The sequence below is a fragment of the Stylophora pistillata genome, chromosome 7, assembly GCF_964205215.1.
Source record: "Stylophora pistillata chromosome 7, jaStyPist1.2, whole genome shotgun sequence".
Lineage (NCBI taxonomy): Eukaryota > Metazoa > Cnidaria > Anthozoa > Scleractinia > Pocilloporidae > Stylophora > Stylophora pistillata.
This window is the reverse complement of record NC_142525.1, coordinates 15,886,984-15,900,326: the sequence shown is the minus strand read 5'-3', so window position 1 is coordinate 15,900,326 and position 13,343 is coordinate 15,886,984. Positions and strand designations below refer to the sequence as shown.

The 13,343-nt window shown below is 39.7% G+C and overlaps 1 protein-coding gene and 1 long non-coding RNA gene across 3 annotated transcripts in view; both read right to left on the bottom strand.

The window, feature by feature from the left end:
• Positions 1–4,361: 4,361 nt before the first annotated feature.
• LOC111332590 (uncharacterized) overlaps positions 4,362–13,343 on the bottom strand; it is a 109,967-nt gene continuing 100,985 nt past the window's right edge. Inside the window, exons 1-6 of one of the 2 annotated variants that reach the window (XM_088727899.1) lie at positions 9,925–10,273; positions 9,522–9,563; positions 7,330–7,443; positions 6,695–6,722; positions 6,165–6,462; positions 4,362–5,882 (exon numbers count right to left, since the gene is read on the bottom strand). In XM_088727899.1, coding sequence (XP_088584025.1) covers positions 5,580–5,882; positions 6,165–6,462; positions 6,695–6,722; positions 7,330–7,438 — 738 coding nt within the window. In that variant the 5' untranslated portion in view covers positions 7,439–7,443; positions 9,522–9,563; positions 9,925–10,273 and the 3' untranslated portion in view covers positions 4,362–5,579. Of the gene's footprint in view, positions 5,883–6,164; positions 6,463–6,694; positions 6,723–7,329; positions 7,444–9,521; positions 9,564–9,924; positions 10,274–13,343 lie in introns of those variants that run through there. The other variant, XM_088727900.1, reaches the window with a different exon arrangement.
• On the bottom strand, positions 10,664–12,373 carry LOC148726833 (uncharacterized). Its single transcript, XR_015989791.1, has 3 exons — positions 12,230–12,373; positions 11,524–11,603; positions 10,664–10,795 (listed from the first exon to the last, which is right to left on the bottom strand). It is a non-coding gene; the product is annotated as an uncharacterized LOC148726833 (long non-coding RNA).

Here is a 13,343-nt window from a genome sequence, read left to right as displayed (position 1 = left end):
TCGGGGGTAACATGCGAAAGTGTCGTGTGATCGTCCAGGTGAGTGTAGTTGTAGTGTATTGAGAACACAGTAAAAGTACTTGTACTAGTGTTAGTGATATTACTGTAAGATTACTGAGTGATGTGAAAGTACTGTTACTAAGTAAGACTATTCTACCAGCTTATAAGATACTTGATCAACGAATAAAGATAGAATAGTAGTAAGCAATTGAGGAGTGTGTGTCTCCACTAAATGAATACACAACAGTAGTACTGATTGAGGAGGACTGTTGTCGGTGGTAGTGATTGACGTTTCGACAACCCTGCGGAAGTCATTAGAGTCAAGTGAATAGTTGTTGTCAGTAGAATGCTCTCATTTCAGTTCGTGTAAAATGATTGGTCAGTTTTGCCGTGATGTTATTGGCTGTAAGATTCAAGTGGCGTAAATCGGTCGTGAATGGTCTGTTTCGATCCGTAGGTAAAGTTAGGTCGTTCTCTAGGTTAAGCATTGCGCAGAGTTCCTCTGAGCAATGCCTAACCTATAGCATTGACCACTTTCAACGGCTGGTTTACTAACTTAGAACAGACTCCCCTAAACAGGTGTCAACTTCTACCGGCTCCATACAAACGACATATTTACAACATAAACATTACAAACGAACCGAACAGAACGACCTAACTTTACACTCACCCGGACTATCACACTACACTTTCACATGATCGAGCAATATTAGTTGCTGAGGAGATATGGTTTCTAGGGCCAAATTCCTTGCCATCGTGAGGTTTGTTTCCTCTCCGCTGGCCTGAACATCGCAATCGTCCGGTCACGGTTGTTTCCGAACCTTAGCAACAAGGCGGGAGAAGTAGGAGGAGATCTGCGGTGGGCTCAACAATGAAAATTCGAGCACCGTCAGGTACTTGGGCACGTCTCATCTCTCTTGCAACTACTTCCCTGTCTAATTTTCTACTTGACGTTTGGCCAATATTGAATTTAGCATCAAGGTATGCCCTCTGCTTCTGTAGGCCTTCTTGGTTGACTTAAGAGCCCAGCCTTCCTTATTACAGCAATCAGTTGGACGTTCACGTCCTGGAACTGGTTGCAGAGTTGGTATAGTCCCCACACCTTCTTCCAATGCAGATTTATATGCGATCTTGGCCAGGTCTAGCAAAGAACTCTTCTCTAAAGACTTTGTGCATTTTTCTGAGGTCAGGTGTTTTTCTAAGGCAGAATGCCTTTGAAAAACTCTCACGCACCCGTCTTGAGGGCAGGCAAATGCTGCTGTTTCATCACCAGCAATCACTTAATGCGTCGTAGAGACTTCAGGTTTCTCTGTAGTCTTCGACTCCGTCTGCGTGAGGTGTTTTTTGCTGAGTGATTTAAAACCACCTGCGGAAAATGTTGACCCCATCCAGCGATAACTACACTCTGAAAATGGAAGGATGTTATGGTCATCAAAAGATTCCATAAAGAAGACGTTGTTAAATTGTGATAATTTTTTATGCGATTTTGAAAAGAAAATTCGGTACAACATAGACCATGCATGTAAAAAAAATATTGCTATGTTAATTGTAAATTGACTAAAGTGAGACTGGCTAACGGATCTGACCCACGGGAAAAAAAAAAGAAGCATGAAGCATTAAGCGGGAAGGAAGCGATCAATTAACAAACACATGATCGACAAGAGAAAGAAAAATCGATGGATGCACGGTCAGACGGACGGGTGGACACACCCACGGACACGGAAGATTAGTTAGCTCATGTTGTAGAGCGACTGACGGCTCTGCTGGTTGTCGATGGTCTAAGCCTCAGGCCTGAAGAACACTCTTAAAGGGCCACGCTTAACAAGGATGCATTGCGAGAGTGGTGGCCTTTCTCAGTATTTTCTGTATTACAGAAAAAGAAAACCTACCGTGTGTGTAATACTATTCGAATGAATCTTAATCGAGAACCAGCTTTTTTATACCTTCACATGGTTTCTTCATGTGTCTAACATCTATTAACTACGTATTTTTGACGTTTCATTACGCGTTCGCTGTAAGGAAACCATCGAATAAAGATCGTCCTACGCGACGAAAAGCCGCCATATTACATGGCCGACCAGATCAATTCAAAATCATGGAATAGGCAAAGTACATGCTTGGAATTTGGCAAGTAAACGAGCGTAGAGTTTGCAGAAGCCCTGCAAACTCTACGGTGGAAAGTCAAATAGAAAGCTCCTCACAGTCTTGGGTGACCGACGGACGGGGGAGCGTTTATAATCGATCTCTAGGCTAATCCCATGTATGGTTTTTGAGTAACCTTTCATTTGCTGCGAGACAAATTCAGAGATACGTTTCTCTTAAATGTCATCTTGAAATCCCATATTCTTTATGAATATTTTGAAACATCGTGAGTTTTTATCGAACGTGGAGTGTGACGAATTTATTCAGAGAAGGCGTAGCGCTTCTCCTTTTACGAATCCTTTCTTCGCGCCTGATGAATGACCCCAATAAAAATTCAAGTATTCGAAGGTCTTCGTCTCTTTGTAATGCGTTTGGACGTGAAGGATCGATTTCCTGTTAAGCCTCTCGCTTTCGTACATTTTTATGTGATATTTCAGCCGTGAATAGTGATTGTATCGTGGTACATTTACAGAATCAGTGTAATATAGTCTCTTGACAGAATGTAGCTGTTTGGTCGTCTTACAAATTCTTCTGTCTGTCTTTGGTTCTGCTCCACAGACAGAAACCGTCGTCAATATGCCAAAGTAGTGATTTAGTTGTGCTCTGGGTGATGATACCCTTTTTCTATTTTTGTCATGAAAATATTGTCAAAAGCGATCATGACTAAAACATCACACGAGTGCATACGGGTAACATACGAGTGAGATACGGAACATACGGATACAGACGAATATATACGACTAACATACGACTAGCATACAAGTAACATACGGGTACATACGAATACATACGAATACATACGGGTAAAAACATACGAGTAAAATTCATGCAAGTAAATTTTTGTGCAAAGTAACGACAGCTTAAGTAAAATATAACATGAGAGAGCAAAAGATATTTGATATTTTCTCGTCACGCATTACTTCCCCGACTAAGGAAAAATTGCGTTAGAAGAGCACAGATCTTTGATATTAAACCGGTGGCGTGGGGTCATGCCAGGTAATCCGATGTGCGCAAAAATTGGCCTGTCGCGCAGTGGATGGTCTTCACGCGTTAAATCTTTGCTGTGCACTGAACAGATTGAAGAGCGTAATGCTGATTTACAAATGACACAGTTGAGAAAGGAATCGTTATGTAGGTGTAACTAACAGTGGCATGACCCCAGGCCACCAGTTTAATATCGGGGATCTTTGCTCTTGTAACGAAATCTTTCCTTAAGCGGGAAGTAATGCATGCCGAGTAAATATCAATTATCTCTTGCTCTCTCATGTTACATTTTACTTAAGTTGTCGTTACTTTCCATACAAATTTACTCGTATGAATTTTAATCGTATTCGTATTTTTTTACTGGTATGTATTCATATGTATCCGTATGTTACCCGTATGTTACCCGTATGTTAATCGTATGTATTCGTATGTATCCGTTTGTTCCGCATGTTACTCGTATGTTAGTCGTATGTTACCCGTATGTTACTCGTATGTTACCCGTATGTTAGTCGTATGTATTCGTATGTATCCGTTTGTTCCGTATGTTACTCGTATGTTAGTCGTATGTTACCCGTATGTTACTCGTATGTTACCCGTATGTTAGTCGTATGTATTCGTATGTATCCGTTTGTTCCGTATGTTACTCGTATGTTAGTCGTATGTTACCCTTATGTACTCGTGTGGTGTTTTAGTCATGATCGTCAAGAGCCACTGTCACTGCGGTATTCTTTGCCGTTTCCGTTCGGTTTGTGATAAAAAGTATCGAGTTCCTGGTTTATTCGTCTATTTTGTGTTTGGTTCTGTTCCACCATGGCGATTTAGTTTTTCTCTGAGTGATAGTACGTTAGTCATATTTTTGCCATGAAAATATTGGCAAATGCTACTGCTGTTGTGGCATTCTTTTCCGTTACCATTCAGTGTGTGAGAAAAGGTATCGAGTTCCCGGATAATAACAATGACATCGGCGCGCAAAGCACACTGGTTGAGCGTGGCCCTTTAAAACTGAGGTGCCCCTGGTGCCTACGGTGGTTGACGTTACCGAAACGGTTTTTTTTCCTAGAAAAAATTCTAGGTTTATTGGCTTGTGTCATATAATAACCACATCTTCACCTTCCAATTTTCGACTACGTGTGTTTGTAAATGTCAAGATCCTAAGGGTTGCGTCTTACTCAGAAACTTAACAGTAACAGGGGTAGCGATGTGCGAGGCGATAGACCATTCGAACTCAGCTTCTAAAATTAATTGACACACGTTTAATTACAGTTCAAAGTTCGTAGTCGCGACAGTGACTAGAACGAAGTAGTGCAGTCTAACGTAGTACAGCCTACCGTCGTGCAGACCATCGTTGTGCTGGTTCGAACTGAAAACGATGATTGCATACATTTCAGCTAAGATAGCATTGGCTACATAGTCACATTACAGACAATTAATCGGTGCTTAACAACACAAAAGAGACGAGTCAGAGAAAGCTTATAGACATTATTGGTTTCGTAGCGTGACAACACCTAGACCTTAAAAGACGAGTCAGTTGGCGATAAAGACATTTAAAGTACTTAAACTTACTTTGGTGACGACTTGCACAGATGATAGCAGAAAATATCGCTAATAGTAGTCGAAAGGTAGCCTTTAGCCTGTAGCTGATTGATCCTACGATCGTAGCGGTTGCGGAATAACTGACTGTACGGTTATCATGAGTTGCCTTTTAAGACACGCGCATGCGTGATTATATCTTGGGGCGTTACTTGAAAGGTATAATCCTACATTTTTGAAGTGTTAATTCATTTCATAAAAACACGAATTTAGCCTCGAGAAGCACGAATCTGCAAGTTCCTAATTAATGCGTGGTACATTTGAGCACGTTTAACTGAAACTAGAGCTATCGATTGTTACTGAAAAATGTCGTAAAAGCAGGGGGCGTTTTAAAACTAACAGTGTTAAAAAGTTTTTCCTACCAAAATTGAAAATTTTACGTCGTTAAACGTTTATGGTCGTTACGAAGTAAACTACTTGTACTTGCAAGAATTTAAGGAAAGTACCTACAATCGAGCTGCAAGTTGTATGAGCTAGTTTTGTAAAAAGGCTACCCTTCCGGTATATTGGTATACCTAATCTATCTATGTGTAAACTATGTTACAAAACAGATTATATGCAAAAAAATATTGACGTTCTTATCTTAAATTACAAACAAATATATAAGCAATGATTAGCAAAGCCAAAAACCGTACGGTAAGACTTTAAAAGAAAAAAAAAACACGAAATACTTGTTTTAACAAGGCAGTACTAAACTCTAACAGTGTTAGAAAAATATATCAAGCAAATCTATCCTACATTACAACAAAATTTTCAAGCTTACGAGAAAATAGGAAGCGTGAGAACTAACCGCTGAGGCTACAATTACCATTGTCTTGTGAAACAAACTACAGGTCCTCTTATGTTTTACAACCTCGGTTAAGACTAAACTCCTGTCTCGATAGTTGCCTCTGCACCATCACCTGTGTTTCCAGCTGAGGATTCCACCCTGCTGCCAGTAGCAGTATTAGTGACAGCTGGAGTGATACTGTCTTTGAGAAGCTCGGCGCCTGGGTCTTCAGGGTTCCCCTTCAGGTACTGGGTAATTTCAGCATACTGTGTTTTAGCATAAGCCTCCGGCCGTTTAATTGGCGGCAGGGTTTCGGTGGAGGTGGATACTTCAGGCATTTTCTTCATCTGATGAAATTCACCCAAATCATCGTAAAGAATTTCACCGGGCTTTGGCTTCTGTGGAATAAAAAAAATTGCTAATGTCAAGCCCCTCGAAAAGATTTGCTATCTCTACCTCCCACAAGATGAGTGGAGGTTTATTTAAAATTATGGGAAATTGTGGGAATGGGAGGAAAACAAAATTTAACTTAAAACTTCAGAGGGAGATGAAAGAAAGTAGAAAATTATGCACACTGTAGGGCTACCCGTCATCTAGAAAAACAAAACAAATATAAACAAACCACGTAGTAGACCTAATTAGCCAATCAACAACTAAAGCAAGACCGGTGGTCGGCGAACCTTTGTTGGTTTCTTTGACATATCGATTTCAGCGCTGGTGTTACCCGCTTGATTTTTCTTTTCCTTCTTTGACTCGTCCATTACAGCATACTGATCGGCAACTGGCTTCTGCTCGACAGCTTTATTAGTTTTCTTCTTAACTTTCTTCCCGGACTTGTCTACCACAGCATGTGTAGATATAGCTTCACTACCCACTGCTCCTTGCTGCTGTTCAACGCGATGGTCCTTTAGAGGCTGCTGTCCTGACTTACCGTAATCACATGGGACACCGTCTGACAACGTGCTGTGATTACTGGAACTGAAGCAGGAGTGCGTATCAGTACAGATGAGTACCCTTAATAATTCGAGGTATTTCAACTGAGTTATTGCCACGATTTACGCTAACCAAGGAAATCATCATGTCTATTTGGAGTTAGAAGCTCTAAACGTTAAACAGAAGGAACCGAGACGTAATTCATGACTACGGAAGCTACAATTCATCAGGATGGCCACATCTAACACTGAAAAAAACAAATTATGTAGGCTCTTACAGTGGTTGAAAGTCACCAGGAGAAACAGCTTCTTGTCGTAAAAAAGAAAAGAAAAGAACCGTCAAACATGAATTTAATACCGACAAAGAACTATAAGGTTAAAGAGACGAAAAAGGTTAGCAGTATGAATTGGGCTAACTCGCATTGGAGATAATAAGTTAAATTACATGTGATTTGTTTAACGTGAACAACCTGTCAACAATCTATATATAATTATGAAGTTTTTTGATCTTAAAAGCAGTCTAAATGTAGTCCAAAATTGAAAGGTTTAGTTACTTTAGATAATAACAGTCTATTGACAGAGGGGGGACCAACTAAGCGGGTCGTTAATCGTAAGCAACAAAATTTAAATTAACCTAGAACGTATCGTCACACAACAAAAGCAACAACAAAAAGCTTCACCGAAAAGGAAGAGAAAAACCTGAGACAGATAATGAAACACAACTAACTTAAGATGATGACTTCATCATCACTTCTTACAGCTTGCGTATTCAATTAATTTTTTCTATGGGGCTGCTCCAAACTGAGATTACAGACCGGTGCAACTCTAAATGAGAAATGTATGCACGGTAGTTGCAGTTTGCAGGAGAATAATCGGAAGCACTTGTTTACAGACACAAACAAATTCCACCCACCTTTGCTGTCTTTTTTACAATTCCTCTTTTTATGCACCCACCATATCAATAGAAAACAAACGCAAAGCACCCCAGCGGCTAAACCAATGACAAGGACAATTGCAAGCATATTTTCTGAATAACCAAAGGAACCGTAGAAAATCAACTTGTATCATTGTTTTGAAAATTGTGAATGGCTAAATAAAAAAGTGATTCATTAGATGCGCTCTTGTGATTAAAATGTAATCATTTAGTTTCAAACTCTTCAAATTGCCTATGTGACACGAACTTTTTTTTTTTTTTTTTGCGTTTTCTGGTTAATAGTTGTATTCTAAGTCTGAGGTGGTAGACTTAAGCGCCTAGCGAGTTCTCCTTGACCATTTTTTACGCATTGAAAGTACGCTTTGGCAACCAAAAAGGTGTCTAATTCATCGCGCGGCCAAAACGATCATGTTACAAAGCTGTGACGTAGAAAACTGTGAAGACACATTGGCAACTATGGTGGAGAAAGGAGAAATCAGGAGGAAGGGTCCGAACGTATTGCGAGGTCGGAGCGACAAAGGATGTGAGCTCCAAGAAGAATACACATACTGTATTTCTATACACTACTTTTTAAAGGATGTAGCTATATGGCCAAAATGGACGCGTCTTGATCGTCGAACATCGAGGATATTTTGCTCTTTAACGGTCGTCGGCCTTATGCACCGTCCCGGATTAGAAGACGGCTGTTACGAACACACACGACTGATCAAATTAGGGGAAGACGGCAAATGAATTCAGCTAAAAATAATGCTGCTTAACGGGACTGCCCCTACACTGGACACGATTGTTCCACATTCTTCTCGTCTGAAGAATTGCGAGGTTCTTATCATTGTTTATTTCACGCGCTTGAAATGTACTCATGCTCCTTGTCTTTCAATTACTACATTTGCACTTTTCTTGTCGTATGAAAATCCTAATAATTGTAGTTTCCATAGTATTTTAATAACAGAAAATACGTCATTTGTAAGAAAGGTCGAGCTCTTTCCGGAGATTACTAACATCCTGTCGCCTGAACGGTGGGAAACCTCCGACGGATTGTGGCAGAAACAAAAATTCGAAGGGGCCGTGTATTCTCCCAACCTAGCTTTACAAAATTTCACCTCGCGAGCCATCAATTCCCCAGTTCCCTCTATAAACTAGGAGTAGCAATAATAGCAATGTCATTGTGATCATAGCAGTACAACGAGATCAATTGCGAAACACAAATATTAATGTACTACATGATAGTGAATCCAAGCGGTGTGAAAATCGAGGCATTATACGCAGTAATCATTTACAACAGTAAACAGTAAACAGTCAGTTATTGCCATTGAGAGAAATGGGTCATGTGGCTACGCTGCGCTTAAACTAAAGAAGTTTGTCTCTCTTAAAATCCCCATTTCAAATAAACCTGAATCAGTTAACTATAAACTCAGTCGTTTTCCGTTTGACCAGCTTGACGAGGATAGCCTCTGTCTGCAATCTCAGATGAAAGGAGCAACTTGTAATAACACCGCTTGATGACATGTAATCGCGCCTCGTAATACAGCAGATTCTCTCAATGCTGCCGTCAAAAGTTAGCTTTTTGTTTGCTCAAAATTAAAGAGCACTAACCAAGAGGAACCTTCGCCGCTCTTAGTGAGAAGGAATAAAATGTTATGGCGACACAAACGTACACAGTTACCCATTCTTAACATATATAGATTTCGCCACAGAAAACAACACAAACGAAAGGAACTAAACATTCAGTAACGGGAGTTTGCTCTAATTTTGAGCTGAACACCGCAGTCTTCGTCGAAATCTTCGTTTGATTCACGCAGTTGCTCTTCTTAGGTCTGAACCGTTACTTGCAAGTTCCATTTCTTCGTTGCTACTTGAGTACGATGCAATACAACTCTCGGTAGAGCTTGCTGAAGCTAGGTAGACATCGCTATCGGACGTTATTTGAGGGGTATTTAGACGCTTAGTAATGCAAAATTACAAGAGATGCGAGAGATTTGTCGATGTCAACTGAGAGTTTTCACAGTTTTCTACGTCACCACCCGCTTATTCGTCAGCAGTCTATTGGACACTTTTAAGACAAAATAAGAGCATTTAAGGGCCCAAAAACTACAAAACACTACACTATAAAACATCTTCAACTACTAGCCACGCCAATTATCAAGAGAATGTAGAGTTACTTAGAACCTTACTTTCACAGTTTTCCTTTATCCAAAATGACTTATGGCATCGTTCTAAAAGACAAGAGAAGTACATTTACTTATTAACGTAAGCGACATACCTAAACACATATGATCACACAAGCTGTTTAAAGTCTAAAACAACTGACAAGTATAAGGTAAAGAGTTAGGTATGAGAAACGTTTTTTTTTTTCTTTTATCGATTCCATGATTTAAGATGCTCTTTTCTCTTTAGATTCCAAAGTTATTTGCCATCTTGAGATGTGGATGGGGGTAAAGAAAGGGAATTGTGTTAGATAAATCTAAATGGCAGACACATACGTCAGCCAAGGGCTTCAATGTTGTTCAATCAAACGCCTTTCATTTTTCTGAAGGAAACGCTCTTTGGCGTCGCTTAGTAAATCTTTTATTTTACCTTCTAAATATGGTCTCACTGTATTGGCTGATAACGTGGTTGTGGAAGAAATTTGAATTATGGAATCAGGGTAGACTTTCAACCCGTTAAACCGGTCTTGCTCAGCTGCCTCTTTCAGTATAGTTACTACACGGGCAGCCTCCACGGCTCTCCTGAACTTCAAAATGAAATCTACTACCACACTGCCACAACTATGGAAACGAAAGTCAGTGGTAAGTAAACTGTGGGGGCCAGGTCTAATACGCAGGCTCTCCAATAGTTCAGTCGTTTATTTGCCAAATTAACCAGGATTGTTGAAAAATGACGCAAAATTGGCTTTGTTGAACACCACAAGCAGTATGGAGGGGAGCGTGCTCCTCAGGAAATTTTGTAATATCAGATATTTGATTGGCGAGTTGCCAGAAAAGCTGAACCATGATCTAAATAACTAATCTCTGGGAAAGAACTTTGAAATTTATGAAATCAATAGATAAACACTCTACAATGACTTTAAACACTTCCTTTTGCGACAAATGGACACACGCTTGCCTGGTAGGTCATCGACTGCTTAACATTGGATGAGTACTTTTGATAGCCCGCTCAGATTACCAAGCAATAGCATACATGCGGAATGCGCAGTATACAAAGCACGTCACTGAGCTTTCTACGAAATAATCTCTTCGTAAAACATGTGTAGAGTTACGAGCCCATTGGCTTCAGAGTTTTCCATTTTAACTCTCTCTTGAAAATCATGCGCGGGACTCCTTGTTCGTTCAGTCCGTACAAGGGTTTGTCACTTAAAGTAACTAACAAATAATTTTATAAAAGCCCATCACCTGGTACCACAGCTTTTTCCAAGTTCAGAATCTTCATTCTTGAGTAGTTCAACGAACTAGAAGAATAAAAAAAAAATTTCAAATTTTCTAAGATATGACCCGACAACTTACATGGTTCTATTTCTATTTCGGTATTTTTCGTTTGGTTGTCCTCTTTATCGAACGAATGCTGTCGGTCCGTTGAAGGGGTACATAGACCGAAAAGAAACCAAACGAATCCAGTTTTGTTTGGTAATTTACCCTTGCAGAGGGGGTAGGGGGACATGGCTGTAACTAGGAATTAATAAGCTATTGGATCGTACAGGCCACAATACGCCCACTACATTTTCGTTAGTTATTCATTTGAATTTAAATGCCTCTGACAGTAAAACATCACCCGTCGAGATGACTCTACATGTAAGGTTTTTGCTGAGAGCGAAATCCAGACTCCCTTGTGACAGCGAAGAACGTCGCAGATTGTTTAACATCCGAATTTTAGACGTGATTGGCGAAAACTGAAGAGACTTCTTCGCAGTGACCGTACGTCGAAATTGGCGGGAAAGCATTAATTTTGTATCACTCAGTGTCGTAACATTAGCACTACTCTCATCACTTTCTAGATCAAATTTCTACCGGAAAAGGAAAAAATATATACAAAATATGCCGCACCCTTCTAGCACTCCCATCAGCAGGCAGGCTGGCACTAATACCCAACACCGTCAATGTTGTCAGTCACCTTCATGTGCTTTTTTCATGAGCTAGGCTATTTTATGAAATGAACTTTTATTCCATTATGATGACTTACTTGATGAACCAACTTTGCCGCAACTTGTGATCTGTTCTTACAATCTGCTTCTACGGTAGCACTTCCGCGAAACTTGTTTGCTATGACCAACAAAATGTTAGAAAAAAAAATAAATTGACTTCTCTTTGAAAAAATTTACACAACTTCAATGAAAATTTCCCAAAAAGGAAAGAAGACATATCAAAGTCTTGAAGAGGCAACCATTTCAGCAGATAATGTACAGGTTAAAGTTATCAAAATCTTCTCAGTTTTGCATGTCACGTGTGGCTTGGTAGTAAACACAAATGCATACGCGATTAGTGAGAGGTGTCAGGAATTTTTAAAGCCCAGAGACGAAAATCATAATCCATTTCACATCATTCAAAAAGCATGGATGAACCATCGACACATCTATCTCCAAAACTTGATCCCCAAAAGAAGCGCCTTTCTAGAACCACTGAGAGTAAAAACACGTCATGCGCTGAACTGAAATCCCATTACCTAACGCGAGTAACTGAATTATTTATAAAGCAATATGTATTAATGATATCTTTTATCTTAACATTCATGTTACCTTCTTCCCTAGCCCTTTTTCGATTTTTTCAGGCCTCCATTCGAACGAAAAACAGTTTTGTCTCACTTTCATTAATTCGTAACAAAAAGGTAGTTTTTGTTTCAATGAAGTAATACCATGGCATTTTTCAAATAAAAAAAACTAAACATTTACCTGAGGGTGCTTCTGAGCATAAAATGGAGGCTGTACTTGGCTCTGTTGTTGGTGCTGGGGATGTTTTTTGTACTGTGGTATGAAGAGAAATACATTGTAACCATTTCAGCTTAATTCCTTCAACCGGCACACAAACCACTTATTAGATGCACATACGATCCTTGCGTCTACTTTAATTTCATTTGATATGGCCACGCTGTATTCTTTTAAAATCAACCACCACTGCATTTCCGTTTTAGCGGAAAAACTACTATTAATGTCTTTTTCTTAGTGAAATATGAGTATGAAGACAATAAGGTGTTTATCACTTAAATTATAAAGCTATAGTAATTGTAAAGACACTCCTCTCCTGTTCGTAGACAATGCTTTTTCTCTGAATGGGAGTTAATTTATTCATACCGGTATCGTTTTCACTCTCAGTAAGTCCTTTAATTGTGTTTAATTCCTGAAGTTAAGTTTTTGTTATCATTCTCATAGAAGAACTAATATATCTCATCTTTGAATATTCCCCTGTAAAATTAAACTTTTCTGGTTTAAAAATCTGCACCTCCCGCTCATAAATAGTCACTTCCCTACCCTATGAGAAAATAATACACTTTTGCGGTTTAAATAATGTGACAAAGGTTGTTTGCAATGGGGCAGTGAGGCCATGGTGCGATGGTGTGGGATGCCTGAATCAGCGACATAATTCAAATTACTAGTTCATTTATCATACTACATTGCAAACCCATAAGACTCACCGACACTTAAGAAAAATGTTGCAGATACATTCTCAATGCCTTTTGTAGCAAAACAGCTATACCATCCTTCGTCACTCGAGGAAGCATTTTGGAACTCCAGCGTTGAGCTCTTAATCATCTTATTGCCGCTGGTATCATTTCCTTTGTACCACGTGATAACAGCCGAGGGGTTTCCACTGTCTTCAAGGCAAGAAATCTTCACGTGTTCTCCTTCTGAAACAGTTCTTCTCTTTAAGGAGTTGGCCAATGGTTTATCTAAACACAAAAAGGTTACATTGAGCATTACACATGCCGCGAAAAGGTGTGCTAAGTGTAATGAACCTTGATGTCCCTAACAAGAGGGGTGGTTTGTTTTAGGTAGCCACACACGCGCG